This window comes from Carassius carassius, chromosome 26 (genome assembly GCF_963082965.1).
Source record: "Carassius carassius chromosome 26, fCarCar2.1, whole genome shotgun sequence".
Classification (NCBI taxonomy): Eukaryota; Metazoa; Chordata; class Actinopteri; order Cypriniformes; family Cyprinidae; genus Carassius; species Carassius carassius.
In genome coordinates this window covers 29,123,465-29,151,378 of record NC_081780.1, presented here as the reverse complement: position 1 = coordinate 29,151,378, position 27,914 = coordinate 29,123,465, and the positions used below count along the sequence as shown (strand labels likewise).

Here is a 27,914-nt window from a genome sequence, read left to right as displayed (position 1 = left end):
GCTTCGGGTGGTAGACTTTTATATCAACCAAAAAGAGTATGCCAGATCATCATTGTGTGCGCTCTTTTACACAACATTGCACTGATGAATGGTATCCCTGTTCCTCCCGACCTACCACAACACCAGCATGAAGAGCCTGACCCACACCCCCCTCCCCAACAAGAAGGACATCATCAGGGAGCAAGGCTCCGTCAGGAAGTAATGCGCCATTTGTGAAGAACAACAGTGCAAAGGTTCATTTTTTAACAAGATCTTTTAATGTAGATGCAATGTCACCCAGCACAACCCTTATTTGCTTAAGCTCATCCGCGATTACAGTAACTGCATTAATGGTGTCTCTCTGTGTCTGCAGTACAGCCTCAGTCAGCACCCGGCCACTTCCAGCCGTGCCATACAGTCGGGACGCACTTGTGCTGGGGACCTCGGGAAACTCCATAGCCCCTGCAGACTCTGCGCTGGGAGTTTCGTCAGACTGGGCTCCCGCAGACTCTGCAAGAATAAGGACTAAACCAATTGTGTAATTTATTTTGTTTAATTGAGCACACAAGCAATGAAGTTATTTACCTGGTTCCCCTGTATCCAGCACATCTGTGTCTCCCTCCCTCTCAGACACAATGCCACAAACACTGGTTTGGCCGAGAATCGAGGCCATTCGGGTCTCCATTGGGGACAAATCGGGGGCGCCTTTGCCCCTACCAGTCGCACACACACTCTGTCGGTGAGAGGCAAGCCGTTTCTTTACTCCCACCTTAAGATCGGACCACTTCTTTTTTACATCTGGAAGCGTCCTGTTTGCCGAAGCAACTGCGTTTACCGCAGCAGTGATGTGTTGCCACTCTAAATATTTGTTTTTATTAGTAATTCCACTGCTGTGGCCACCAAACAAAATAGCCTTCCTTTCATCCACCTCACTCACAAGAACCTCTAATTCTGCCTCAGAGAAATTTCGCTTCTTGCCCTTGCTCTCCATTTCTGCCATGATTTTGTTTTTAAAAAACACAAATTTCCTTGCTCCTTTTAATATGCATGGCCAATGAGGTAATTTGCATTGTCTATATATGGTTGAATGTGGGCGGATAAAGGGCGGCAAATGATTTTTTTTTTGCGTGCGCAAATTATCAGGTAGGCTGTGATTTATAAAGTGAAAATTGCGTGCAGGTGTGTGTACGCATGGTTTTATAAATCTGAATATTTTTTTGCGTACGCTATTTTTGGCTTTTGAGAGTACGTAGATTTTTAGTAAGGATCCTACGCACAGTTTTATAAATGAGGCCCCTGGACTGGAAGACCTCAGTCAGTCCATGTCGGCCACAATACCTCGAGCACTACCACACTGAGCAAGGTGCCCCACAAGGCTGTGTACTCAGCCCGCTGCTCTTCACACTGCTGACCCACAACTGCACTGCCAAGTTCTGCTCCAACCACATCATCAAGTTTGCAGATGACACAACTGTGGTAGCTCTCATCAGCAACAGCGATGAAACACACTACAGAGAGGAAGTGGCACAGCTTGCTGAATAGTGAGGGTGCTGTTTTGGCTTCTTGGAGAGTGACATGGTGTTGGTGTCCAAGGTGAGATCCTCTGTAATCAGGGAATTTAGTTCTGCTGACTCTCTCCACAGTCAAGCTGTCGATGGTCAGTGGGGGGTGGTCCACAGAGTTTCTCCTGAAGTCCATCAGTCCTAGTGCCACACCATTCAGCCAACTGTGCCACTTCCTCTCTGTAATTAGAGCTGAACTTGGCAGTGCAGTTGTAACTGTTTTTAATGATTAATTCATTTAATTTTTTATATCTTTCTTAATTTCATTTTAAAGAGCTTTTATTCCAACTGATGACTATCCAGTTAAATAACGTAAGCAGTATGTGGCCAATTGAAAAGCATAGTATACAGTACAACCTGTTTGTTTGTTTTTTGGTAAGAAAATAAAAATTATTACATCTTTTCAGTCCTTTATCTTCTTACCATCCAGATTTGCAGGACAGAGCATGGAATGTGAGTGAACAGAGCAGTGTAGACTGCACATTAAAAGGCTAGTTCATACAAAAATTTAAATTCTGTCATTGTTTACTCGCCCTCAAGTTGATCCAAACCTGAACGTTCCTTTTTTTCTACTGATTGCAAAAGAAAATATTTTTTAATTAATATTTTTTGCCTACATTATGGACAAAAATACAAAGCAAGCCAATGGTGACCAGAAACCGTTTGGATACCCACATTATTGAAAAGATCTTCTTTTGCATCCAACACAAGATATATGTTGATATATTTTGTCAAATTCAATAAAATCAAGAACCTGTGATTTTCTTTTTTATATATTTTTTTTATTCTCTTTAACCTTTATTTTACTGACAGAATTACAAACATTGGGACGGAACAAAAATTTAAGTTACATAATTTGGTTATTATTCCAGTTTTGAAACATTTCATAATTAGCAGGTGAGGGCATTATGATTTAATAAATAAACAGGAATCCAAGGTCTTTCCACACACAACAGGGGCGTCATGCACTTACTGTAAAAATGCATCTGTCGCTGGTGATTCTGTCTTTTTATATTCTGATCACACCGGTGCGCTTGTATCAAATATAAAAATATTGTTTTGCTATTTTTGGAAGAAATTCCCTTGGCTCAAAAATCTGAGAAGCACTTGCCCCTTCGGTTTGAATGGGCATAACACCTCGGGTTAGGAGGTGTACGTCTCCTCTCTGGTGTGAATTCTCATGTGCCTTTTTAGGCTTCCGTTTATTGAAAAACATTTTCCACATTGTTGACAAGTGAAAGGCTTCTCTCCAGTGTGAATCCTCATGTGCTTTTTTAGGCTTATGTTTATTGAGAAACATTTTCCACAATGTTGACAGGTGAAAGGCTTCTCTCCAGTGTGAATCCTCATGTGCCTTTGTAGGCTTCCGTTTACTGAAAAACATTTTCCACATTGTTGACAAGTGAAAGGCTTCTCTCCAGTGTGAATACTCATGTGCCTTTGTAGGCTTCCGTTTACTGAAAAACATTTTCCACACAGTTTACAAGTGAAAGGCTTCTCTCCAGTGTGAATCCTCATGTGCTTTTTTAGGCTTATGTTTATTGAGAAACATTTTCCACAATGTTGACAGGTGAAAGGCTTCTCTCCAGTGTGAATACTCATGTGGACTTTAAGAGGTCCATGTTCAATGAAACATTTTCCACAAAGTTTACAAGTGAAAGGCTTCTCTCCAGTGTGAATCCTCATGTGCCTTTTTAGGCTTCCGTTTATTGAGAAACATTTTCCACAACATTGACAAGTGAAAGGCTTCTCTCCAGTGTGAATCCTCATGTGGACTTTAAGGTTTCCATATTCAGTGAAACCCTTTCCACACTGTTGGCAGGTGAAAGGCTTCACTCCATCGTGAATCCTCTTGTGGACTTTAAGGTTTCCATATTCAGTGAAACCCTTTCCACACTGTTGGCAGGTGAAAGGCTTCTCTCCAGTGTGTATTCTTATGTGGGCTCTAAGAGTTTGTCTGTGTGTAAAACTCTTTCCACACTGAGGGCAGGTGTAAGACTGCTCTCCAGTGTGAATTCTCATATGACTTTGCAGGCCTTCTTTTCGAATGAAACTCTTTCCACACAGGTCACAGGTGTAAGGCCTCCCTCCAGTGTGAATCCTCAAGTGGATTTTAAGATTTCCTTGTTGATCGAAACTCTGTCCACACTCTTGGCAGGTGAAATGACCTCTAGATCCAGTGTTTTGAGGTGAATTTTTTTCAGTGTGTGACCAACTGAATGATTTTTGTCCAGTTACGAAATCATGTTTCTTATACTGATTTTTATCTTGCATGTCATTCAGTTCTACTCTTTCCTCTTTCAGCCCCATCATGTCTAAGATGAAAAAAGACATTAAAATACAAGTTAACATATAGTTATGCCCTAAATAGCCATTAAAGTTAAAACAGTGGTCAAACTCAGCTTGTGGAGGATCACAGTCCTGCAGAGTTTAGTTCATACTTGCTCTATCGCTTACCAAAACCTGCTTTAGTTTTCAAGTAATGAAGACCTTGATTGAGCTGTGTTCAGTTAGACTAGGAACTAAACTCTGCAGGGCTGGGAGCTTGACATTGGTGGTCTAAAACATTAAAAGAATATTGTCCTACCGATCACAGAAAGCAGGATCTCCCAAAACTATCACCGACACCGAGCTTTTTATTTTTACTGACGATAAATATATATATATATATATTTTTTTTTTACACAGTACAGTAATACAATCTTTCATAGATTCGTAGAAATCAAAATAATGCATAAATGTTGTGCTTGTGGTAAACAGCCATGGATCAGTAGCAGACTCTTTGTGTAAAAGCACAGTCCGTTCTACTTCCCCTCTTACAAGAGTCACCTAAGAGGGGAATTGCCCCATTTTCAAAAATTTAATTCAGGCCCTGATTAAATCTCTAAAAAAAACATGGGATCACGAAGAACGGGACCTTTAATACTTGTGCCAGAAATTATTTAAATGCAAAACCAAAAAAAAAAAAAGATTGGCTGAATTCTTTATCTTTTTCTTTTTTCTGTTGCTTGTTTTGAGTACTGCGCATGGACAGAGGCATCACTTAATTTTTGCGGAGTTTAGAGTGACAAATTGTACCAGCGTACTTTGAGGGCAAATTGCGTAGTCGCTACGCAAAAAGCGTCTGGAATTTCAACAACGTACATTCTAAATGCAATTTAACAGAATGAATCTTGCAGTGAAAAAATGCACTCTAAATGCGCACACAATCTATTCTAAACTACTAGAGTTCTTTACATAATGTATGTGTGCACTTTGAAGAAGTCGTAACATCTAGCTACTGGGGTGCCTCAAGGCTAAGTGCTTGGACCTCTTGTCTTCTTTAATAATTATAATTTAATAATTCCTTACATTTATATAGCGCTTTTCTAGGCACTCAAAGCCCTTTACGTTGTCAGGGGGTATCTCCTCATCCACCACCAGTGTGCAGCATCCACCTGGATGATGTGATGGCAGCCATAGTGCACCAGAACGCCCACCACACACCAGCTTATTGTTGGAGAGGAGACTGAGTGATGAAGCCAATCAGCGGATATGGAGGATTGTTAGGAGGCCATGATGATCAGAGGCCAATGGGCGAATTTGTCCAGGATGCCGAGGTCACACTTCTACTCTTTTCTAAAGATCTAAAGATATCCTGGGATTTTGTATGACCATAGAGAGTCAGGACCTCGGTTTAACGTCTCATCTGAGGATCTGCACATGATCACTAAGACTTGTCATTCAGAAACATAGCTTTTCATATCATTGCTATGCTAATGACATTCAACTCTACCTTCTCAGTCCAGCTTAATGTGAACATAACTTCTTGAGGGTTAAAGGGCTATCACTTTCAGCTTAACCCAGCCTAGACAGAATTGCTTGAGATTTTGGCCAACCAAATGTTTTATCACAACTTAACCATAAACTATAAATACTTCCAAGGCAGTTAAACTTCAGCCGCATTCATCGTGAATCTGGTTAACTAGGAAATTATCAGGAAAGGCGATTTGCAAAAGATTAATTAAAAAACCTTCTTCTGGACGTGAAGCTGGATCAAAAATGATTAATGCGAAGATCAGGGGCGCATTCCCTTCAGAAACATATGTAATCCATTAGCCCCTTTCACACTGCACGTCGAACCCGGCAAATTGCCGGAACATTGCCGGGTCGCATTCTGTGTGAAAGCAAACACGTCCCGGGATTGATTCCGGCATTGAACCCGGGACGGGGACCTAGTAACATTGCCGGGTTCAACCCGGGACGAGCGCTATGGAAGTAAAATAATGACACATGTCTTTGAAACAAAAAAGCATGCTGAATAGCACTAACTGAAAATATGATGCATTGCATTAACAGTACTTGCATTTTAATGCCTTGTATTTCCAGGGCTTGCAATTTAGGTCCTGAAAATCAACATAGTTGTTCCTTTAAGCTGTGAATATTTCAATTAAAAATATTTCACACAACTTTTCATAATTAAAAAATCAATAATTCATATTCACGTTCCAGAATTCACTTCAAAATTATTCAATCGGTTTAAAAATACGATGTATAATATTCGACAGGCAAATTTCGGTCCATTTTATTTCACTTTCCAAATTAGCTTCCACCAATTCAGTGGTTAAAATTCGGCAGATAATTCGCCCTTTCACATCCGGGAGCTGCAGGAATAGCAGTAGGGCACAGAGGCATGATCTCCATCTGCTGTCAGTCGCTCACCAGCAGGTGGTGCAAGCGGCTTCTGATGAAGACCAAAGCAACAGGTGGATTAAGTAATACAGTTACAAAACTGATCTGCAGAAATGGACCAGGCGCTAAGCAGAAGTTTTGATTATCGGGGCATGTGGAAAAGCTGATTGTGTGTATGTTTATTTCAACATCTTTGCTGTTACCGTAGACTGTATAAAGGCTGTCACCCGTAGCCTACAAGTAAGCAGCATTCTCAACCATAAAGGAGATTATAATGGTGTTTTACCCAACGCTGAAGTACAGAACTAACATTACATCTAAGGAAGACATATATTGCTTTCGGTTGTTTAGTTTCCGTAACTTTGTGTCATGGCTTGTGTGACGCTGTGCTGTAATACTGGGGATCCCCTCACGTCACACTCCAGGATTCCCCAATGATGAGTAACGCTTCTCAATCAATTAATACCGTGATATATGATCTCAGAATACACTTTATTGATGATGATGCAAACTATATAGACAGTTAAGCAGATGTAAAATATGAACGAACACTCAAGGTTTCACGCGGTTTCCCTCAGAAATCTGTTAAAGAAAAGAAAACACATTAACGTGGCTTAGCGCACTAACGCAGTGACAGCGATTAAAAGATAAAACTCACATCTTACTGATGAAGCAAACTAGTGTTGCCACGGTACCAAAATTTCAGTATTCGGTACCGATACCAGTGAAAATCCACGGTTCTCGGTACCAATTTCGGTACCAAAGCAAAACACAAAAATATGCTAATTAAAAATAAAAATAACTTTTTAGCACTAAAAATAAAACCAATGCCATTCTTTATACTTATTTACAATTGTGTTTAAAGTTTTTCTACAAGTTATATAATTATGAAAAACAGTAAACAAGTTTCACCCAAATTTAATTTGTCTTTTAATTTATGAAATTTAGACATTTTATTTTTTGGTAAATAAAGGGGATTTGCTATTAAAATTAAAACATGGAAGAAATATTGTGATTTATTTCTTTAAAAAAATAAAGTTTTATAATTTTTTTCAACAGTAATAGCAGTATCACATACATTTTATGAGCTGCTGGGTTCATGAATATTAATCACGTTGTCTGCGTTCGGTCAAAATGATTTGCTGAAATCAAAACAGGGACGGTAAGAGATCAGCGCCAGCCAATGAAATTGCCATTTGCGCATTAGCTCCGCCCACTACCGGAGAAACCGGTATGTCTTCTGCTTGTTCGAAAATAAATATGAATATTTCTATATGAACTCCATTATTTTGACAGGAGAAGACAACAAAGAATAGTTTACATATAGCGTGTCGATTCAGCGTGGTAAGACTCTCGCTCTCTCTCTCTTTGCATGTGTGAGAAACAGCGCTATCAGTAATTCGACGGTGAGTCGTGCGCCTTCACAAAGAGTTTACAGAGCATCAATTACAGGTGCGCTGTGCGTCCATTGAGATGAACTGAAAAGTTCAGATCGCTTGATGGAGAGAGAACTCTGAAGCTCAGATGCTGAAATTAATGCAAGCGTCATGCGCTTCAGTCTATGTAGTAAACAAACCCGCACGTCTCTGCCATTCATTAATTCACACAGAGACGCGCAGAACACAGATTCATATTTGAAACAACTTTTGCGGCTTAACATTTACAGATACTGGTCCATATGGAGATTTGATTTGATTAATTTATGCTAACTTTGACACATCCCATGACTGTCCATATTAAAATGTAAGTTTTATTTTCATGACTGGATTTTGAGATTCAGTCCTCGTTTTCTGCTTTGCGGAAATCATAGCGCTGAACCGGGTTTGAACGGGACCTCGGTACTACCGGTACTTAAAGGAACCTGGTACCGTCACATAAAATTTTTTTTAGTACCGACTTGGTACCGAAGTACCGGGTCTTTTGACAACACTAAAGCAAACTATATAGGCTACAGACAGATGAGGATATAAACGCAAGTCACAGAATAAGAAAAACTGCGTGTTAAACTTTAACGTTAAAAAATTAACGTCTTTTATTGCTTCAAAATAGTAAATTATTAAATTCGGCATCTAATTAATACAATATATTACTGTATATTATGTACATTTAAGCAGATGAGCCCAGAAATGAGCCCCACAAACCACTAAGTTTCATCAAAAGAAAACCAAGCGCAGTAGTTTTATGTTTGATATTTGCTGCATATTCGCCTAAGCTGCTTTAGGGACCGTCTGCAAATTTACCTCAAAATGAAATGTAGTACAATCATATATTCAAATTAATCAGTTTACAATAAATTAATAATTTACTCAAACTGACTAAATATATATGGCCAATAACTTATTTCTCTTTGTATGGACACTACACAAATATTGTTTAAGAAAAAAATAGTAAGTCAGTCTTGTATCTACCAATGTACAACAACTGTTGGAACATGAAAAACCCTTTCCAGGGATCTTTAATATGTAAATAATTGTATACTGTAAATATATGAAGGGAGGTATTGGCAAAATCTCACCTGTAGAAAATCACTATGAGAAATACAAGATTTAGAGTTTGACAGTGTGTTATTTAAAATTTTTAGTAAAACACATTGGACCTTTTAACCCAGTCAGTGGAATTGTCAGACGGTCCCTTGGGTGCGGCAGCACGTCAATAATTTCTTCAGTGTAAATTTTCTGAATTAATATACCTAGATTGTTTTAACTCATTTTTTAATGATAATATAAATTGGTTGCATATTGTTAAAACTAATCATGGATTTGATATCTTTGTGGGACTGTCGACTTTATAGATCAGTGGTAATGGAAATCAATTATAAAGAAAATGCAGCGTGTTGCATTCTTTTTGACCTCCTGCTTGCCTGTATATAGTTTGCATAATCATCAATAAAGTGTATTCTGAGATCTGAAGTCTTACACATTTTACAGGTATATCCTCCATCTGTTAATGATAGAAATCCATGGAAATATTTAAATATTTTTGTCAGAAGTGCAGGAGCCTTCTAAGATTCTCCACTGAACTTCACAGACCTCAGTGAACGAGCGCCGCCGCGGAGATCGATTAAATAGGAGCGCAATAACTCTGACTAAAACATACATTTCACTGAAATACTTGTAGTTGGACAATAAATGTGACTTGTACAATTGTAAACCTACAATTAAGTGTATTTGTATGATGGAATAATCAAAAGAGCCTCGCACAACTCTGTGCTTTTGTTGTCATTTATTTTCATTTTTAGTTTAGTGAATTTAAATTCTGGTTTAAAAGCCTTATTTTGTTTTTAGATTGCAATGTTACAATGTTTGAGTGAAATGCGATTTTTTTACATGTAATATAAAGGCTTACATGGTAACGTTCACTTTATTTGTTTTCATAGCCTTTAATATGTATTGTTTTGCTGGACAACATTGGGCAGTAAGTGAAATATATATTAAATGCAGATTTTTTAAAAATACAAGTACAAATCAAAAATACCGAGAGATATATCGCATATAACAAATTCGGCCAGAAAATCCAGAGATACGAATTTTTGCCCATATCTCCCAGCCCCACTATGTTATATCTTATTTTGTGTTCCACAGGAGAAAGTCACACAGGTTTGGAATGACGTGAGGGTTAGGAAATGATTTTCTGCATTCTAGCTCAAAATACTTTCAAATGCACTTCTATGTGACAAAAATGTATGATTAAGTGTGTTGATTTTGTAGACAAACCAGTTTGCAGTGATGACAAAGCTACACTTCTCTGAATTGAGTTTTTGCAGGGTGAGATGCCTGAGACACTCATATGACATTCTTTAAAAATACTGTTAATTTCTGTTGAGAATCAAGTGAGTTCAGCTTTGAGAATGAAAACCAACCTGTTTGTGTCTCAGTATCTTCATGTCTGACTTCAATCTTCATGTCTTCACTCTCCTGTTTAATATTCTCCATCTTTATAATCGTGTGTTGCGTGGATCTCAGCTGTTTCTTCAGTTGTTTTTCTGTGTGTTTGGACACTTTGTCCTGTTTAAGAAAATAAATAAATAAACTCAAAGCCCCCTAGTTCAGTAGTCAGCACACTGGTGAGGGAGTAAGTCAGAGAGAGAGTTAATGACCTATAATATAGCAACAAACTAATACAATAAAACAAATTAAGGCAGTATATATATATATATATATATATATATATATATATATATATATATATATGTGTGTGTGTGTGTGTGTGTGTGTGTGTGGACCATATGTAACATTCAACTTGAAATAAAATATTGATATTGTTTGTAAAAGTTATCATTACAGATGTTTGTGTTCACTGTATTTAACACGGGTTTGACAGCGCGCGCTGATTCGAATCACTGAATCGTTTCAAGCATCGATTGATTCAGTTGACTCGTAGTTTGGGAAAGCTTCGTTTCTCCATCCAGTGACTGAATTCATCTTTAAGGTGGAGAGAAATGAGATGCACATTATCTGTGTCTCATGAGCTTTACGAGCACAACATATCCTTTGTTAATGTCAGATAAAGCATTACAATGCTAATGAAACCTAATTCATTTTACAGTTACTGCCAAATTGGCTGAATGTTTAATATCTATTAAAAGCTTTAAATGATTAAAAACACAAACCCGTCTTCATCCGAATCACAACAGATGCAGGAGCGCAGCCCTATGACGTCACGCCACAAATCCAAAATAAAAGTCCCTTTCACACACTGCTCCCTGAAATCACTCCGGTGCATAGACAATTGCACATAAATAATCTTAAATAATAAAATGGATGAGAACTGAGTTTATTTCTTGGTTGATTTATATATATATATATATATATATATATATATATATATATATATATATATATATATATATATATATAAAGCGACTAACAAATGAGGACAACAGAAGGAATCAAAACAACTCAAAACAAATCCAAAACTAAAAGCTAAAACTGTATAAATACTACCTATACACATTTAAGAAATAAAAAAATTAAATAAAAATTACAAATGCATACATAAAAATTTCCACAGAAAATGACTTTTAAAAGTGACCCATGACAGTGTTGCATTACTCCTTAAAAAAACATTTCATTAAGTACTTTCTATAGAAAGTAATGCATTACATTGCATTTGGGCTGAGTTTGCTTGAAGTATTACTAAAAAATTGGCTTCATGATTTGTGTCAATACAGTGTTGTCAAGAGATGCTGTTTGATCCATCTAACACAAGCCATTTATTTACCAGCTGTTATGTGTACTTTATGTGTTTTTTACATGACCTCTTGTGTATTTGTGACAGACTTTGAAAAAACTGGCTCTCTGTGTGTGCTCAGAAAAACATGTTTGGCAAAGCATTCTGGGGACACCTGAGACTTATGATACAACTTATAAAAAAAGAGATGTAACAAGTCCCATCTAAAGCTCCAGATGTCCTGTAAGATACATAAGAAACATTACAAACTTTTATTTTTATTTTTTATTTTTGGTAAAACTCCAGAGCTTTCTGTGACGTTCAGAAGGTGTAATTTTAGACACTTACAATTAATTTGATTAAAAATAATTTGTGTTAGTCTGAATCAGTAATTATTTTATTGCATACATTGCAGTATTAGAGTATAAACGGTTACATTTAATTAAGTCACATGATATTTTTCGCCCTTTAGACAGAATCTCACACAATTTCTTTGTATGATTTTTAGTTGTTAGTGTCAGCACACGATTGAACGTCATGTACTCAAATATGTATTTTTCCGCTATTTCTGAACCGGACTTTTATTTTGGTTGACGGAGTGACGTCATAAGGCGGCGCCGCGCTCCCACTATTTGTTGTGATTCGGCTGAAGACAGGTTTGCGTTTATTAAGCGTTTATAGTGATATAATTAACGCAATCCATTTCAGCACGATAAATGTGTAGGGGTCTTCTGTAATCAATCTAACGTTAAAATCAATGCTTGTTATTTAGTGCGAGTAAAGCGCATCCAGTACATCAGGATCAGAAAGGTGCGTCTCATATATCTATATATATCTTATTATCAATCAGTTTATCATGAACACGAGTTCAGTCACTGACACACAAACAGAAACATGTGGAATGAGCACTTTTACTCTTTTGGACTCTGAAATGTGATCCATAAATCAATAATCACGGATTAAAGCCTAAATATGAAGAGCCTGACCTATTTTGTGTTAGTGTTTGTGGTTAGTCAGGTTATCTCACTGAACTAGAGCTGATTGAAACACACCCACAGACTTAGTTGGCATTGTTATTTCTTTATTTCCTAATTATTCTGATCTTTAACACACAGATCCGTGTGATAAAGATGGAGTTTATTAAAGTGGAGACTGAAGACATCAAGATTGAAGACACATTTGACGTGAAGCTTGAAGATACGGATGAAGATATAGGTTGGTTTTAATCATCAAAGCTGAACTCACTCATGTAAATCTGTAGAAGTCATGTCGTGTGAGTGTGATAATTAAAGTGGTTTTATTAGACGTGGAGCAGTTCTCTTCATGTGGACAGACGTGAGATCATACGACCAGACAAAGACTGACGCTGCCTTCAAGTGCAGCTGAGAAGATTTGAAAAAGTTTTCTATTATTATTTAGTTATTAGTGCATTATTGCCGTTTGATGATTATTGATGAGATCATTGACCGTGGGAGCTTTAACAGGCTGCATTCACACTAATGCACCGATTTATTACGACACGTGAGAATAGTTTCCCTGCTGTGAAAACACAACTGACTGCGTTTACATCAGTTTCATATCATAGAAGTATCATGAGGTGCATTTCACCATGAGTTTCAGCAGTGGCGGTTCTAGGATTTTTCTGTAACAGGGGCCATTAAGTAGAGCTGAAACAACTAATCGATTAAAATTGATTATTAAAATAGTTGTCAACTAATTTAGTCATCGATTAGTTGCTAAATAACTTTTATTTGCCGTAAGCGGCTCATTTCGTGCATATTTCAAATCTGCGGTGACCAAAGTGTGGCAGTAATGAGCCACCGGAGGTTTTACTCAGCCAGTACAGCAGGAGAAGTAGCGAATAGCCAATAGCTGGCCTCGTTTTATGTCACGTGCTTCCCGAACAGCGTCTCTGCAGCATTTAGCGGGATGTGGGAGACTGGGAGTACTTTACTTTGAGCCTTCAAAAAAGAAGAGTAACCTGTAAACTCTGCACTACTGAACTGTTTAAGGGGACGTTCACATATCGCGTCTTTTGCGCGCTCAAGTTCTTTATTTCCAATGTAGGCGCGCAGTATGCGCACTCATAAGGGAAGCGACGCGGTCGCGATGCGCCCGTTTTTCCAGGCGTCTCCGCACCGCATCGAGTTAAAAACATTTCAACTTTTCAGAATGCGGCAAGCGCAACGCGGGTCATGTGACAAGAACTAACCAATCAGCTTCATCCTTTCCCGTAACTACGTTGAAAGCTCAGCTAAGATGAAGGAACTGCTAATCATAGCTGTACATGGATTGCCATTTTGAAATAAATGTAGTAGCAGAGCTACTGCAAGCGATTTTTAGAGCTGCAAATCCATTTATCCTTTGCTGAAATTTCCACGTCTTCAAGGAGAGAGCACGTCATGGTTGCTTAGCAAAGGCAGACGCCTCAGGAGCGCAACTGCCCGAGCGCTTTGGAAAGGAGGAGAAAACGGCGCACCTAGCGTTTTCCATGCGTTTTAGGCGCGATATGTGAATGGCCCCTAAGACTTTTATTTGTGCAGATTCTCCAGTACAATGTTGTTTGCAAATTTATCCTTATTCTTCGTGAAAATATGTTCTGAAAGATTCCTTAATAAGCTTTGTTCAGGATGTTAAACTACTTTAGGAGCTCTAAGGACTGCCATGGTGAAAACATTATTTGAAATCTCCTTGTGAAATTTGCTGGAGTATGGGTCAGTGTTCTGATTGCAGAAGAGTTCAACAAAGGATTACTAACACAATAAAACAACTCCAGGTATATTTTTGATGAGGATATGACAATGCAAAATGGTTAAAATCTCTTAAAAATCTATGCTGAATGATATATACCCTTTATTAATAATTTACTTGGGGGAAAATGGGCAAAACTAAAATATAAGTACATAAACCGATTAATCGTAAAAATAATCGACAGATTAATCGATTATCAAAATAATCGTTAGTTGCAGCCCTACCATTAAGGGTCCACATGTTACATTCAGGGGCCAAGTACAGGGTACATTCAAGCGCACAAAATAATTTATTCAGTACGGTGCAAATACATCTCGGCAGTCATTGCTTTTTATCTCTAATGAGATAAAGTGCAGCAGAGCACACCAAATTCAGAACAAACATGTACGTTCGTTACCATAACACTGTTTCCAAATACAATACAATTTACAGTGTGGATACATTTACCTAAACATTTGTTTCTTATTTCTCATCTTTTTCACATATTGTCAGAAAAACTAATTGCAATTTAAGCCCTTTTTGATGAGAGAAACTATTTTGAACATGCAAAGCAGCATTAACATACTGTAGGAGCAACAACTTGCACCTCCCAGCTTAAACATCTCTCTCTCTCTCTCTATCTTTCTCTCACTCCATTTCTTTCACTTGCTCATTCACACATACACCTCAAAAAAGAAGAATTCTCCGATTGCTATGCTTGGAGCTGAAACGCCTGACAAATTCATCCAAATCTAATGACCTGGCCCGTCGTGATTCAACGCTTAAGACACCCAAGTGACTCAAATGGGCATCACCCATGGTTGTCCTCAATTGGTTTTTAATTAGTGCTAGAGCTGAAAAGCTTCTCTCACAAGAAGCACTGCTTACCGGTATTACTACAGCAACCTTGCAAAGCCTGAAAAGCTCATGGAAAACCTCTTTGAAAGGCTCCAGAAAAGCAACAAACTCGAGGAGCGTGGTCAATCTCTGCATTCCACTTTTCTCTTGATCTGAGACAGCTCATTTGACAAGTCGAGCCTCTTCATGTAAAAAGGTAACACTTTGTGGATGAAGTGCTTAAATTCCCTTCATAATTTTGCAGTTGGGTTTAGAGAACCGTCTTTGCAACTCACCAGCCATTGAATCACTTATTTGGGGTACACTGGAACAGGAAAATTCGATTTATTTTTGTACGCTTAATTTTCGAATACAATGACTGCACCAAGATTTTTTGACTTGTTATCGGAAGCAGCTCATTAAACAATGACAATATGACAGTTAAACAATTATGTAAGTAATCCTCATAGATTTGGGAGGGGTCTGAGCCGGTCGGCCATGATGGTGGGACACGCTATCGGTTGCCAGGGACAACGCCTTCAGAACTTCACAGAGGCGCAATTAAACATTCCCGAGCTCTTTAATTTTTGCGCATTTATTAAGTCGGCGGAACAGAGACTGATCTACGAATACGAGAAACAAAAGGAATAAAGTAAAATAATGCAAAAAGATAAGGCGAAAGAAAGGGGACCTTACAGGAACAAGCTCACACCAAGCGCAAAACAGCGGTATTTGGAGAAGTTCTCAGGCATCCAAAATATCGACCCATACGAGCTCCCTGCAGAGGCACAGAGACCTGGACCATTTACCTCCGTGCACACATATGGACATTGTGAATTATATTGTTTACGATGTAAGCCACCTTGCATTCACGCTGTTAATGGCTTTAATCTAACCAGGACATTTACATCTTGCAATCACACATTTAACTGCCCGAGATGTAACTGTACATTGAACATCTCGTTACAATCTAGTGTTTATGAAACAGTGGCAGTTATTTAAGTTACTTTGTCATTTTGGTCAAGTAGTGTCTGCTAAATGCAATGTAATTACAACACGCTAAAACGCATGTGAATAAACTTACTTTGGCCAGTACAATGCAGTTTTCATCACCTGGAGGCTTGTAGATGGACCCAGCCACAGCAGAAAGCCTCGTAACTTTCCAAAGACTTGTGGCTTTTTAAACTCCTGCATTGTGAAGTAACTTACACCAAAAACGAGATAATTCACAATGTCCATATATGTGCATGGGGGTAAATGGTCCAGGTCTCTGTTCCGCTGCAGGGAACTCGTATTAGGGATGGGCGTTTTCCACAAATATCACATTCGAATGTTTGAGCTCACAAAAAAAACGAATATTTGAATATTCGTTTATTTAAATTAAGTTTAATGAGTCAGACATTATTTTTCAGCAACATTTGTTTTCGTCATTTTAAACAAGCTTACACACAATAAGCTTGAACATTACACATCGTGTTTTGTAGCTGAAAACCTTTAACAATGCGTGCAAACAAACAAAAGTACAGATTAAAAGTAAAAAAAAAAAAGTGAACAAAGAAAAAACGTAAAGCAGCCTGCAGCAATTAGGCTATTGTACAGAATGTAGCTTACACTTAACTTTTAAACTGTCTGCAAATCTTTTTTGCTTTTTTTTCTATTGTTTGAAATGTTTCTTGTTAAGAAATATGGTCATGTAAACATGATCAGGGGAAAGTCAGCTCCTTAGTCTGTTAACAATAAGGCCGACTGCGGAGAAAATGCGCTCTGACGGCACAGACATTGGCGGGACTCACAAATAACGGTGTGCTAAGCGAATAAGTTTTGTGAAGCGCTTCGTGTTTTCGTTTCACCACTGAATGGGATCCTCATCTGGTGGAATACATGGCTCCAGCAAGAACTGTTCCCACTCGTCTCGGCTGGACTCTCTGTAATCATCGCTGAAGAACTGGCTCAGCCTTTTCCCGACGAGTGGGCATTGCATCCTCTTCATCCGCACCACTCGCATCAAGCAAAATGTTCTGATAATGTTCAAAAAAGTTTTTTTTTCTTACTTCTCTCGTGTTTTCATCGAGAAACCTGAGATGTTTGTGCCGAGGGTCTAGGGCAGACGCGAGTAGAGAAGTTTTCACTGCATTCTCTAAGTTAGCGGTGGGCTTCGTTGCTTGAGAGATGCCGCAACAATGTTCTTCAATTCGGTCACTTTCTGTGATTCTCCACGGCATATTTGAAGTACTGTAGAAGACCGCAGTTCTTAGGGGGCGTTCACATATTGCGTCTTTTGCATGCTCAAGTTCGTTATTTCCAATGTAGGCGCGCGGTATGCGCGCTCATAATGGAAGCGACGCGGTCGCGATGCGCACGCGGTGGGACGCGGTCCTGTTTTTTCCAGGCGCGTCCGCACTGCATCGAGTTAAAAACATCTCAACTTTCAGAATGCCACAAGCGCACCGCGGGTCATGTGACAAGAACTAACCAATCAGCTTCATCCTCCCGTAACAACGTTGAAAGCTCAGCCAAGATGAAGGAACAGCTGATCATAGCTGTATATGGATTGCCATTTTGAAATAAATTTAGTAGCAGAGCTACTGAAAGTGATTTTTTTTGTGCTGCAAATCCATTTATCCTTTGCTGAAATTTCCGCGTCTTCATGGAGAAAGCGCGTCATTGTTGCTTAGCCTCAGGAGCGCTTCTGCCCGAGCGCTTTGGAAAGAAGGAGAAAGCGGCGCGCATAGCCTTTTCCAAGCGTTATTAGGCGCGATATGTGAATGGCCCCTTAATCATTCATTAATTATTTTTTGCTTGCATACACCTTCAAATATGCCGTGGAGAATCACAGAAAGTGACCAAATTAGGTTTTATTGTGAACTTTTTTTTTTTGCGAAATTCGAATATCATTTTTATTTATCGAATAATTAGAGCAGAACGAATATTCGAAGTTTCGACTATCCGTGCACACCCCTAGCTCGTATGGGTCGATATTTTGGATGCCCGAGAGCTTCTCCAAATACCGCTGTTTTGCGCTTGGTGTAACCTAAAAAAAACTATTCCATTGTTCCTATGTTTTCCATATGTATCGTGTGAGGTACTGGAGCAGTTTTTTAACTCAGCAGTAACTTTCATGCATGGTAAAACAGTGCGGAATTGTGAGAATTTCCTGTACTACCGAGTTAACAACACACGTAAACAATCATGTTTTGCCGCCGGTGTCCTGCCAACATGGCGTAGACTGTGATATCGAGGGGAGGGGCTCTGTGCTATGACGACAACTCCTCACTCTAAGATTGCCAAAAGTTTCAAGCAAAGATAATATAAAGCCAAGACCTCTACTTCTTCTCCTAAGTTGCATCGACACATTACCGTCGCGAGTGCCGCCAATTGTTTGGGGGTGGAATTGCATCTGTGATCGTTGTAAAGAATTCTCCGGTTGCTCTTCTCGTCAACGATTGATGGAACGGGGGCCAGTCAGGAGCCAATCAGATTTCAGCAGGGGCCAGGGCCCCGCCTCTAGAACCGCCCCTGAGTTTTAGGAAATCAAGAAATCAAAAAAAGTCTGTTAGTGCGTGAGTTCCTGCATCTAATGCGTACTGCACTCCTAATGCAGAAATTAAAGGATAACTAAAGTAAAACAGTGAAATAGCGGTGGGTGGAGGCACACGTTAACCAATACACACACATCTCACAGCGTGCATATGTGCACTGAATCGCACCGCGATTGTCTCTAGCGCACACACCTGCCATTGTAAGCTTGTTTTTTCCTAAATGTGCTCAGATCACGGTTTTTAAAAATAGAAAGTGCATTTTATATATATTTCAATTCCGGCATAATAATCAAGGAACTGTGCTGCCGCAGTTATTACGCCGGAATTAAAAAATAGGTCTTAATCATATCGGCCTAGAAAATCGCAACTTTTTATTTTTCGCTGGTCTTAGTACACAATATAACTACAGAAGACTCAAGTCTTAAATAGGAAAAATATCGAAACTCTTTGGTCATTTTTGAACACTATTCTACTGGTCTAATAGGATTCAATTATGTATGCTTAGCTATGCTAAAAGTGCTATTGCCGGAGCCGGAGATCGGTTGAATGGATTCAAAAACAGTAAGACTCAATTTATTAACTTTTGGGGAGTTTGAGAGTGAGTCTATTTCCAAAAAAGTAGAGTGTTTATTTAATTCACAGGTAGTTCCGTCAGATTAATTCCCGTTACATATTAATGTGCTGCTTTAATTAATGCACACTAACCAACACAAATCACTCACACGCTTCGAGAAAGTGAAGTCGGAGATTCCAAATTGTGCTTTGCACACATAAACTTGTTGTCAATGCTTCCTCGCATTTTTTATTATTAAAATAACCTAGATATAAATTTGATAGATTATATTAGCCAACGAGGTGGTAAAATCACTGTTTTTTTAAGTAGCCTAACTAATTGTAGAGCAAGTCGCAGGTAATGCACCTCACTCTCGATTGATAATTAATTTAAAAAAATGCTAGAATTAATTTAAATAAATGTGATCTCCCCACACTTTCATTTAATCTCTGTGTCCGATTTGAAGACGACATAATGCGAGCACTCATTAGACGTAACTGATGAAAATCACTTTTTAAATTACCCATTCGGTAAAATATTGATTCACGAAGAGCAACACTAGTTTTAACTTCTCTATAACTTGGCAAGTGACCATTAAATAAGTGGGATAATCAACAGCTTGCCGTACATTAAATTGTTTATTTATATTTACATACATTTATTGCTCAGCTTTGCGTCGGGTGGTTCTTGGCCTCCATGTCATGCATTTGAAATCCTTTAATGCACGGCAAACCATTGATTATCCCTTACTTAAACCACTACTGCACATAGGACAAACAGAAATGCCAAACTGACCTGATGCAGACACATACAGCTAAAGCTGACTGATATGATCTTGGTCTGGATAGAGATTAGGTAATGTTAAAATGAGTGGGGCAGTCTCAAAAATGCCCAAATAGCTCCTGATTAAAATGTGCTGCAGTTCCACATTTCACCACAGATTTACAGTGTAAAATCACATCACTGACTGAAGCTTGCGATTACTTTTAATATATCCTGCGCATTTTTTTTATTATTATTTTTATTTTTTTATTATTACTTATTCCGTTTATAGATTGTGTATTTTTTTCTATTTAACAATATTAACTTTAAATAGTGACAGACAACTTGTCTTTTTGATCACGTCTTCACTCAGGATGTTTTTTCTATCTGGCTAGATGTTAGGCTCATGAAGGATAATCACTTTATTTGCATTCTTCTCACAGCCTCAATGATTTGACACTGCAAGTTGCCATAGAAAATTGGATCTCTTAGCACAACTTTTTGCTCTTTCAGTCGCGTTAATTGTTTTTACATACTATCTCCATTATCACAAAACCACTACACACAACAGAAACACCTCAGATCATGGTATCCTCCATCCAACAGTTGTTAACTTGAGTTCCTGCTGCCGGTGTAACCAGGAAAATGGCCCGAGGGAGACATTGGTTCTCTAGGAAACCACCTTGCTGGCTAGATCCTAGAAATATGTGGTGTAATCCCACTTATTATGTGTCTTTAATGTATGGTTACACATTTGAAAAACAGTTTAACATGTGCTAGCAGTAGGATTGTGTGGTAAATAACATTTTTGAATTTAGTTCAAAGAATCTAATGCAAGAAAATGACTAACCATCTCATTTTGATTGGGCCGTCGCTAGTGGGGTTAAAGATGGTGACAATTCGGTCGTCACGAAAGCTTTTCTTTTTCACGTGTTTTTAAGCCTTACCAATCGTCGATTAAAACATTAAAGCATCCAAACACAAGAGGCGGAAAAGCTGAACAGAGTAGCTGGTTACTCGCGCGCTGTGTTCGGTGCGCACGAGAGAGATCGACCGAGCTCTCTTCTGCGAAGTTCTCCTCAAAGTCCCTCCTGCACCTGAACGAACAAATACAAATCGCAGTTTGAACAAACAAAAAGATGTGAAAGAGCCCAATTCAGTACCGCGGTGTTCCGTTGTTCAGGGCTCACGCAGAGGCGTCTCAAAACACTTGAACACCGAGTTTGCTTCTTTTTGCTCTTGTACTGACAAATACATAGAAAATATGTCAAAATACCCACCTTGGAAAGTATGCTCGAAAAAACTGTCGGTTATGTCTTGAGTGAAAGTAAACAGTTGAGGAAAAAAAATATTTTGGATGCGTTCATCGTCTCTTACAGTGGCCGCGCCTAATTTAGCTACTAGCTGCTGTAATGTTGATCCAAGAAAATGAAAGAAAATAACTCACTGCTCTTGACTGAATTACTTTGTAGTTTTAACAAGAATTTATGCACAGTCAAACCAAAAATTATTCAGACACCAGATATAATTTATATATATATATATATATATATATATATATATATATATATATATAATTTTTATTTATTTTTTTACTAGTAGCCTACAGGACACTGTAATACATTTATGTAAGTGAGTAGGCTATAGCAAAATTAAGCGAACTGTGATATATTATACCAAAAGAATCTTCATAAAAATGAAATTGATAAAAATGTTATATATATAAAATTGGGACCATAAATGATAACCTTAAAAACAGCACCTTATAAAGCACCATGTATTGCTTATGTGTTTTTTTTCTGAATTGCTAATGCAACCTCACACCACATTCTGAACAAAATGAAGCATTGCTTGGTAATTGGTCAAAAAATATTGATAGTTGTATAAATATTGTCATAATAACAGTTGTCTGTAGTTTTGGTTGATTGTAATGCATTAAATACATTCCTATCAAAGTTATGACATTATCAAGACTAATTTGTTCTGACACAGTTTAACTATAAGTTCTTGTCATATTTTATAACCATTTTAGAACCAAAAGCAAATCAAACTGTAGTAATGTGAGAAATGTTGAAGGTGTCTGAATAAATTTTGGTTTGATTGTATATTTCATTTTACATTGAAGACTATCCAGTGCTATTTTACATTTAATTATTCGTTTCTGTACCTGGACACCTATTTGACCAAACTTGAAAAAAACTTAAATATTGTGTAAATAGCACAAATAAATACAAATGAACGAACATACAAACTAAACAATTTCAAACAGGGCCCACTGGTACAACCTTCACCGGGGCCCCGCAAACCCCAGCAACGGCCCTGATTGGCGTAACAGTGAGATCTAATGATAATGTCTCAAAGGGAAAACATAGACAAGGAGAATAGCAGAGGGCCTGATATTGAGCCTTGCGGCACTCCATACTTTTGCTTGATGACTCTCTTCATTTACACAAACGCTGTCATAGTCATATTTGGACATAAACCACATTCATTTCTTGTCCAGGAATGTCTAGTAAGTCTCAAGCTAAACATGAGAGTGTTGTGATCTATGCTGTCAAAGATCTAATAGCTCTAGAAGAAATATAACTTAAGTAAGATCAGTTACTGGTTTACAATGGGGCTTAGATCCTGACTGATATCAGGACATCTGTAAGACTGAACTTTGTTTAAAGAACAATATTTTTTTTTCTAATATTTAAGACCAGGGATAGCCCAAAGCCACAGTTTTTAGCTCCAACCCCAACTGAATCAAGGTCTTAAAAAATGACTGAATAAACTACAGGTAGGTTGGAGCAGGTTGAATCTAAACTCTGCAGGACTGTGACCGTCCACAAGCTGAATTTGACCTTCCTTAATAAATGGCTGGGCTAATTTTACCATTGTTACTCTCTTCTGCTGCTTTTAAACAGGGTTTAACTTGTATCTGTCTCTTTTTATCCTAGACCTGATGGTGCTGATAGAGGAGAGTAGAGATCGGTATAAGAAACTTGATTGCAGTACTGGAGAAAACTCTTTAAGTTGTTCACAGACTGAAGAGAATTCATTACAAAAAAAAGCTCGTAAGACTCGAATTAGAAATCCTGTCATCTGCTCAGAGTGTGGAAAGTGTTTCAGTCATCAAGGAAACCTTAAAGTCCACATGAGGGTTCACACTGGAGAGAAGCCTTTCACCTGCCCTCAGTGTGACATCAGTTTCACTCAGCAAGGAAACTTTGATCGACACATGAGAGTTCACACCGAAGAGAAGCCTTACAGCTGTGAACTGTGTGGAAAGAGCTTCACTGCACAACTTAGCCTCGACTTTCACATGAACAGTCACACCGCCGATAGGGCGTTTTCATGTGATCAGTGTGGAAAGCGCTTCAGACATAAAGCAGCCGTTGATAATCACAGGAAGATTCATTCAAGATTGGAGCGTTTTTCATGTCGTCAGTGTGGAATGAGTTACACAGACCCGAATCACCTCAGGAATCATGTAATAACTCACACTGGAGACGAGCCTTACATGTGCGAACACTGTGGAAAGGGTTTCACGGACAATCGATCCCTCAAGGTTCACATGGTAATTCACACTGGAGAGAAACCTTTCGACTGCCTTGAGTGTGGAAAGAGTTTCAAGTTTAAAGAGAACTTTCAGACTCACATGAGCGTTCACAGTAAAGAAAGGTCTTTCATCTGCCCCGTGTGTGGAAAGAGTTGCAAACCTAAAGGAAAACTTAAGCTTCACATGAAGCTTCACACTGGAGAGAGACCTTAATGTGTATCCAGTGTCAAATCTATCATGTACAAGCTCTTTCTGTGACATTGCCATGTTCCTCAGTGTGATGAGGTTTCCAAACACCAACTTTTTCATTCACTGAAAGAGTGACATTTTTTCGTCTTTGTGGGTTTCCTTTGTTTTGTTTTGAAATTAAAGTATTAATAGCTGCTTCCTCATCTGCCTGACCATGACTCTTCTTTATCTGCACTTTTGAATGTCAGCATCCATTTCATGCACAAAACTATATATATATCAGTCCCTCCAGGATTTCGTTTAACTTTTTTTCTGATTTTTGCGGCCTAAAATGACAGATTTTGCAGCAACTTTTCTCAAATTTTCCGGTGATATTTGTGGGATTTCTTTTTGTTTTGCAGTGAAAATATACCACAGACAACATTCCTCTATCACTGGTATGACTTTTCCGACTTCAAAAACCACTGTAGGTCTTCAGACTAATGTTTGAGGACACGAGTACTAGAGCCATTAAGATCTACAGAAGGAGGCTCCGGCACCTGACAGTAAAACACGAACACTAATCACACATGTACATCTCAGAGACATCTAATGTCTGCATTTACATATGCAAGATGTATTTTTTAAGAGGGCTTGTTCATCTGCAGTACGTCTTTAAGATGTTTCCTGTCAGATGTCAAATAGACATTTATTAGAATAGATGTAAAACTGCTTCTGAGACCTTTATCAGATTACACAGCAGTAGATTCCCAGATCTTTAGCAAACGTCTTACAGATGAAATAAACGTATTACATCTGATAAAATGTAGAGTCATTCATAATGTCTAAATATCATTTAATGAATACAAAAATATATATATTAGGGAGTGGCCTATAAGTACTTCTCTGCAGCCATCCACAAATGGTAATTTAATATATTTCTTATTTTTAAATAATTGTTTGCTTTCCTATGCAAACTTATGAAACTTTTAGTTTTATACATGGGGGAAACCTATGAAGGATTTACAAATATCATCACATTAATAATAACTTTCAAATTCGGTAATACTTAAGCATTAAAGTGCTGGGAAAAGTTGTGTGAAGCATTTAAAATCACTCAAAAACATTAGACAATTTCTGCCACAAATTCCTGTAGTTTACTGTTAAATTCTTGGTGAACGGCGGTGGAGATCTGGGTTTATTGAACAATGTTTTTCCTGGTTTCCACATCAGTGGCGTTTGTTTTGATATCAGCTTTAACAGAATTCTTCGCTCAGTTTGAATGCTTCTCACAAGATTTAACAGCGATGTTGATTCTGTGGTGAATTTGACTGCTTTCGTAACTGTATCTCCCAGTGCTTTGTATATCAGTGTCACGTGATCGAGATCAGCCAGAGACTCTGGCTCGAGCAGATAAACAGTCTGCGCTGCGTAGCCCGAACTAGTAGTGTGGATTCGTTCCACTTTTGGTTTGTTTATCCAGTATAGCTCTTTTAAATCAGTCATGATGAGAACACAAGGCTGTTCATTCCATTTTTAGAACCGAGAAACAACCTTTCTTTGACTGAATGAACATTGAGATGATGTCACGGGACGCGTCTAATCCCAAATTCTTCTGAAAATTTGCAGCAATTATGAAAATGTGAACTTTAAAATTGTGGCGTTTGCTTGATTTTGCAAAAATTCAGCAATTACAAAATCCTGGATATATATATATATATATATATATATGTAAATCCTTTGCATTCTTCAAGATACAGACAGGTTTCAGCCCTGGATCATGTTTTTAACTACCGTATTTTCCGGACTTTTTTTCATAGTTTGGCTGGTCCTGCGACTTATAGTCAGGTGCGACTTATTTATCAAAATTAATTTGACATGAACTAAGAGACATGAACCAAGAGAAAACATTACCGTCTACAGCCGCGAGAGGGCGCTCTATGCTGCTCAGTGCTCCTGTAGTCTACACTGAAGACATAGAGCGCCCTCTCGTGGCTGTAGACGGTAATGTTTTCTCTTGGTTCATGTCTCTTAGTTCATTTCTCTTGGTTCTAAATAAATGCGACTTATAGTCCAGTGTGACTTATATATGTTTTTTTCCTCATCATGACGTATTTTTGGACTGATGCGACTTATAGTCCGAAAAATACGGTACTTTACTACACTGGCCTCTGCAGGGTTACTAACTCTCATGTATTTGGCCAACCATATTAACAACACAATCTCAATATAATCTTCTTATAAGTTTCTCCCACCAGCATGGGACTTGTTTTGGTTTGACACTGATATGTTATCCTTGATTAAACTGGAGTAAAGTGGCAAGATTCTGCACCAATCCAGTCTCTGCCTGCATTTCATAAAATGTCTTACCAAAATCACTTTCAAATAAAGTCCGTTCCCTCAGTGGCCATATTTGCATATCCAAAAGTTTAAGGATGCCCACACTCCATAACCCTTCCCCCAACTAACATATTCCGGTTAGCATGATATATATTAAATTTCTTGTTTTTTTATTTTTGGAAAATGTTGACGACTGATCAATTGCAGAATGCCTTGCCAATTTAGTAGAAGCAACATTAATACAGTTAAGCTTCACTAAATCGCAATCACCTGAAATTGCAAGGAACCACTTAATTTCATCATATTTGAGTTGGTATAAATTGCATGGTTTGCATTTTGACTGAGCAGATATTTTTGTCTATTCATTGATGTCTGATCATTGACCCACAACTGAAGTATTCCTCTAGTGAACAGCAGCATTGTTCTGCAGGCACTCTTCAACTCCACAGGTGCTTGTGTGAATCTCCTTTCAGAAGAAACAAAGGATGTTTATGGATATAGATGACTTTTCTAGACCCAAGATCTGACTATGATTACACAGGTTTAAAGGATGACTCAACGTGCATTAATGTGAAGGATCCGTACAAACGCCACTTTGGGTGGAAACATATTGCCATTAAGGTTCTGGATAAGTATCCGGATGAAAAGGCCTGGTTGGGCACAGATGGATGGAGGAGTTACTCAGTGGATGGCAGGTGGCATCATCTCTCATCATGAAACAAGCATGAACAGTGTGAAGCCATGTGAAAAGACAGGAATAACCTACGATGTGCTTCTGCAGAACAGAATCAATCCAAAAATGTGAGATTCCTGCATGAACCATGCCTGATAAAGAGAGAGAGATCGTGGAGAAGTCCATTCGTTCTTCTGGAATTCTGTTTAGAGATTCTTCCCAGGTTCCTGCTGTCCTGACAATGAGAGGCTGTGTGTGGACACTTAAGGAAATCTTGTCCTTCTTTATAATATTTTATTCAGTGTAATTCTCCATTATATGTTAACTGAAGGGTTTACCTTCAGTATTTTTCTTCTTCTTAATTTAAGGGTAGATTTAAGCAACCAATAATACAAAAAAATATATATATACGCACAAATATACTAAGATACATATGCACGATTGTTTAAGACCACTTTATAAGCACAGATTTGGTAGAATATCTTTATTTGCACTTTTTGATTTTAAATACCAAAAAGGAATGAGCTGTGACTGTTCCAGCACGTAATAAAAGCATGCGTTAGTTCTGACAGTTCCAGGTCAAAACCAGTGATGGAAAAATAACTAATTACAACTACTTTAAATTACGGTACTTATGTAAAAAAAAAAAAAAAAAAGTTAAATTGTGGTACATTAACTTGATTAAAAAGTGTTCAATTTTCACTAAAATTACACAGTGCAAAACAAAAAAAAAGGCGGTGGGATGATCTTAAGAGAGAGATTGAAGATCTTAATAAGCTTGATCAACAGGTATCATGTTGATGACAACCATGTGTAACCTCTAAACTGTAGGATTTATCAGAGCCCTGTTGTGTTTTATCAGCAGAAAAAAGCATTGTCTCACTGTTTTCAGGAGGAAACTGATTGTGTATTTCTCAAGTGAACATGGGCCGATAAAACTAAAGGCTGAATTTAGAATAAAACATTTCTACAAAGATTAAAAAGGATGTCTTTTAAAGGAGTTTCATCAATTCTTCTGCATATATAAATCATCCTGCCACATAACCTTATATTGTATATTGCATTTGCATCCACATGCAGGATAAGCAAAATGTTCTTCATCTTGGATTTTCAATACCCAAAGAACTCGAATATACTTTTGATGTAATTGAGAAGGTGTTTATGGAAATGGGCGCTCACTGCTCTGCAAGAGTACAGTCCCTGAAAACTAAACTCTTGGTGTGAACATCTTTGAATTAAACAAATGTTAGCATCTTCATGATAAAACGATAATTATTCAAAAAGATTTTAAACAATTATATTCACATTTTTTGTTATTTTATTGTTTAGTTGAATGTGCGTTCATTTGTCATCTTACCAGATTCTTTATTAATTGTGGCATTTTATT

The 27,914-nt window shown here is 38.0% G+C and overlaps 3 protein-coding genes across 5 annotated transcripts in view; 1 reads left to right on the top strand and 2 right to left on the bottom strand.

Annotated features, from left to right (window-relative positions):
- Positions 1–232: 232 nt before the first annotated feature.
- On the bottom strand, positions 233–1,276 carry LOC132106146 (nuclear apoptosis-inducing factor 1-like). 2 transcript variants are annotated; one of them, XM_059511801.1, is made up of 2 exons: positions 565–1,276; positions 233–504 (listed from the first exon to the last, which is right to left on the bottom strand). In XM_059511801.1, the coding sequence occupies exons 1-2, from the start codon at positions 977–979 to the stop codon at positions 236–238; spliced, it is 684 nt and encodes a 227-aa protein (XP_059367784.1). In that variant the 5' UTR covers positions 980–1,276; the 3' UTR covers positions 233–235. The 2 variants fall into 2 exon arrangements, with proteins under 2 accessions (XP_059367784.1, XP_059367785.1); XM_059511802.1 differs by having other exon boundaries at positions 233–489.
- Positions 1,277–2,659: 1,383 nt separating this feature from the next.
- Positions 2,660–27,914, bottom strand: part of LOC132106060 (gastrula zinc finger protein XlCGF8.2DB-like) — a 155,349-nt gene continuing 130,094 nt past the window's right edge. Inside the window, exons 1-2 of one of the 2 annotated variants that reach the window (XM_059511677.1) lie at positions 10,072–10,226; positions 2,660–3,856 (exon numbers count right to left, since the gene is read on the bottom strand). In XM_059511677.1, the coding sequence (XP_059367660.1) occupies positions 2,685–3,856; positions 10,072–10,144 (1,245 nt within the window). In that variant the 5' untranslated portion in view covers positions 10,145–10,226 and the 3' untranslated portion in view covers positions 2,660–2,684. Of the gene's footprint in view, positions 3,857–10,071; positions 10,227–27,914 lie in introns of those variants that run through there. The other variant, XM_059511675.1, reaches the window with a different exon arrangement.
- LOC132106121 (gastrula zinc finger protein XlCGF7.1-like) lies at positions 11,993–23,579 on the top strand. Its single transcript, XM_059511761.1, has 3 exons — positions 11,993–12,191; positions 12,497–12,596; positions 22,745–23,579. Exons 2-3 carry the CDS (start codon positions 12,512–12,514, stop codon positions 23,557–23,559), a joined length of 900 nt encoding a protein of 299 aa, XP_059367744.1. The 5' UTR covers positions 11,993–12,191; positions 12,497–12,511; the 3' UTR covers positions 23,560–23,579.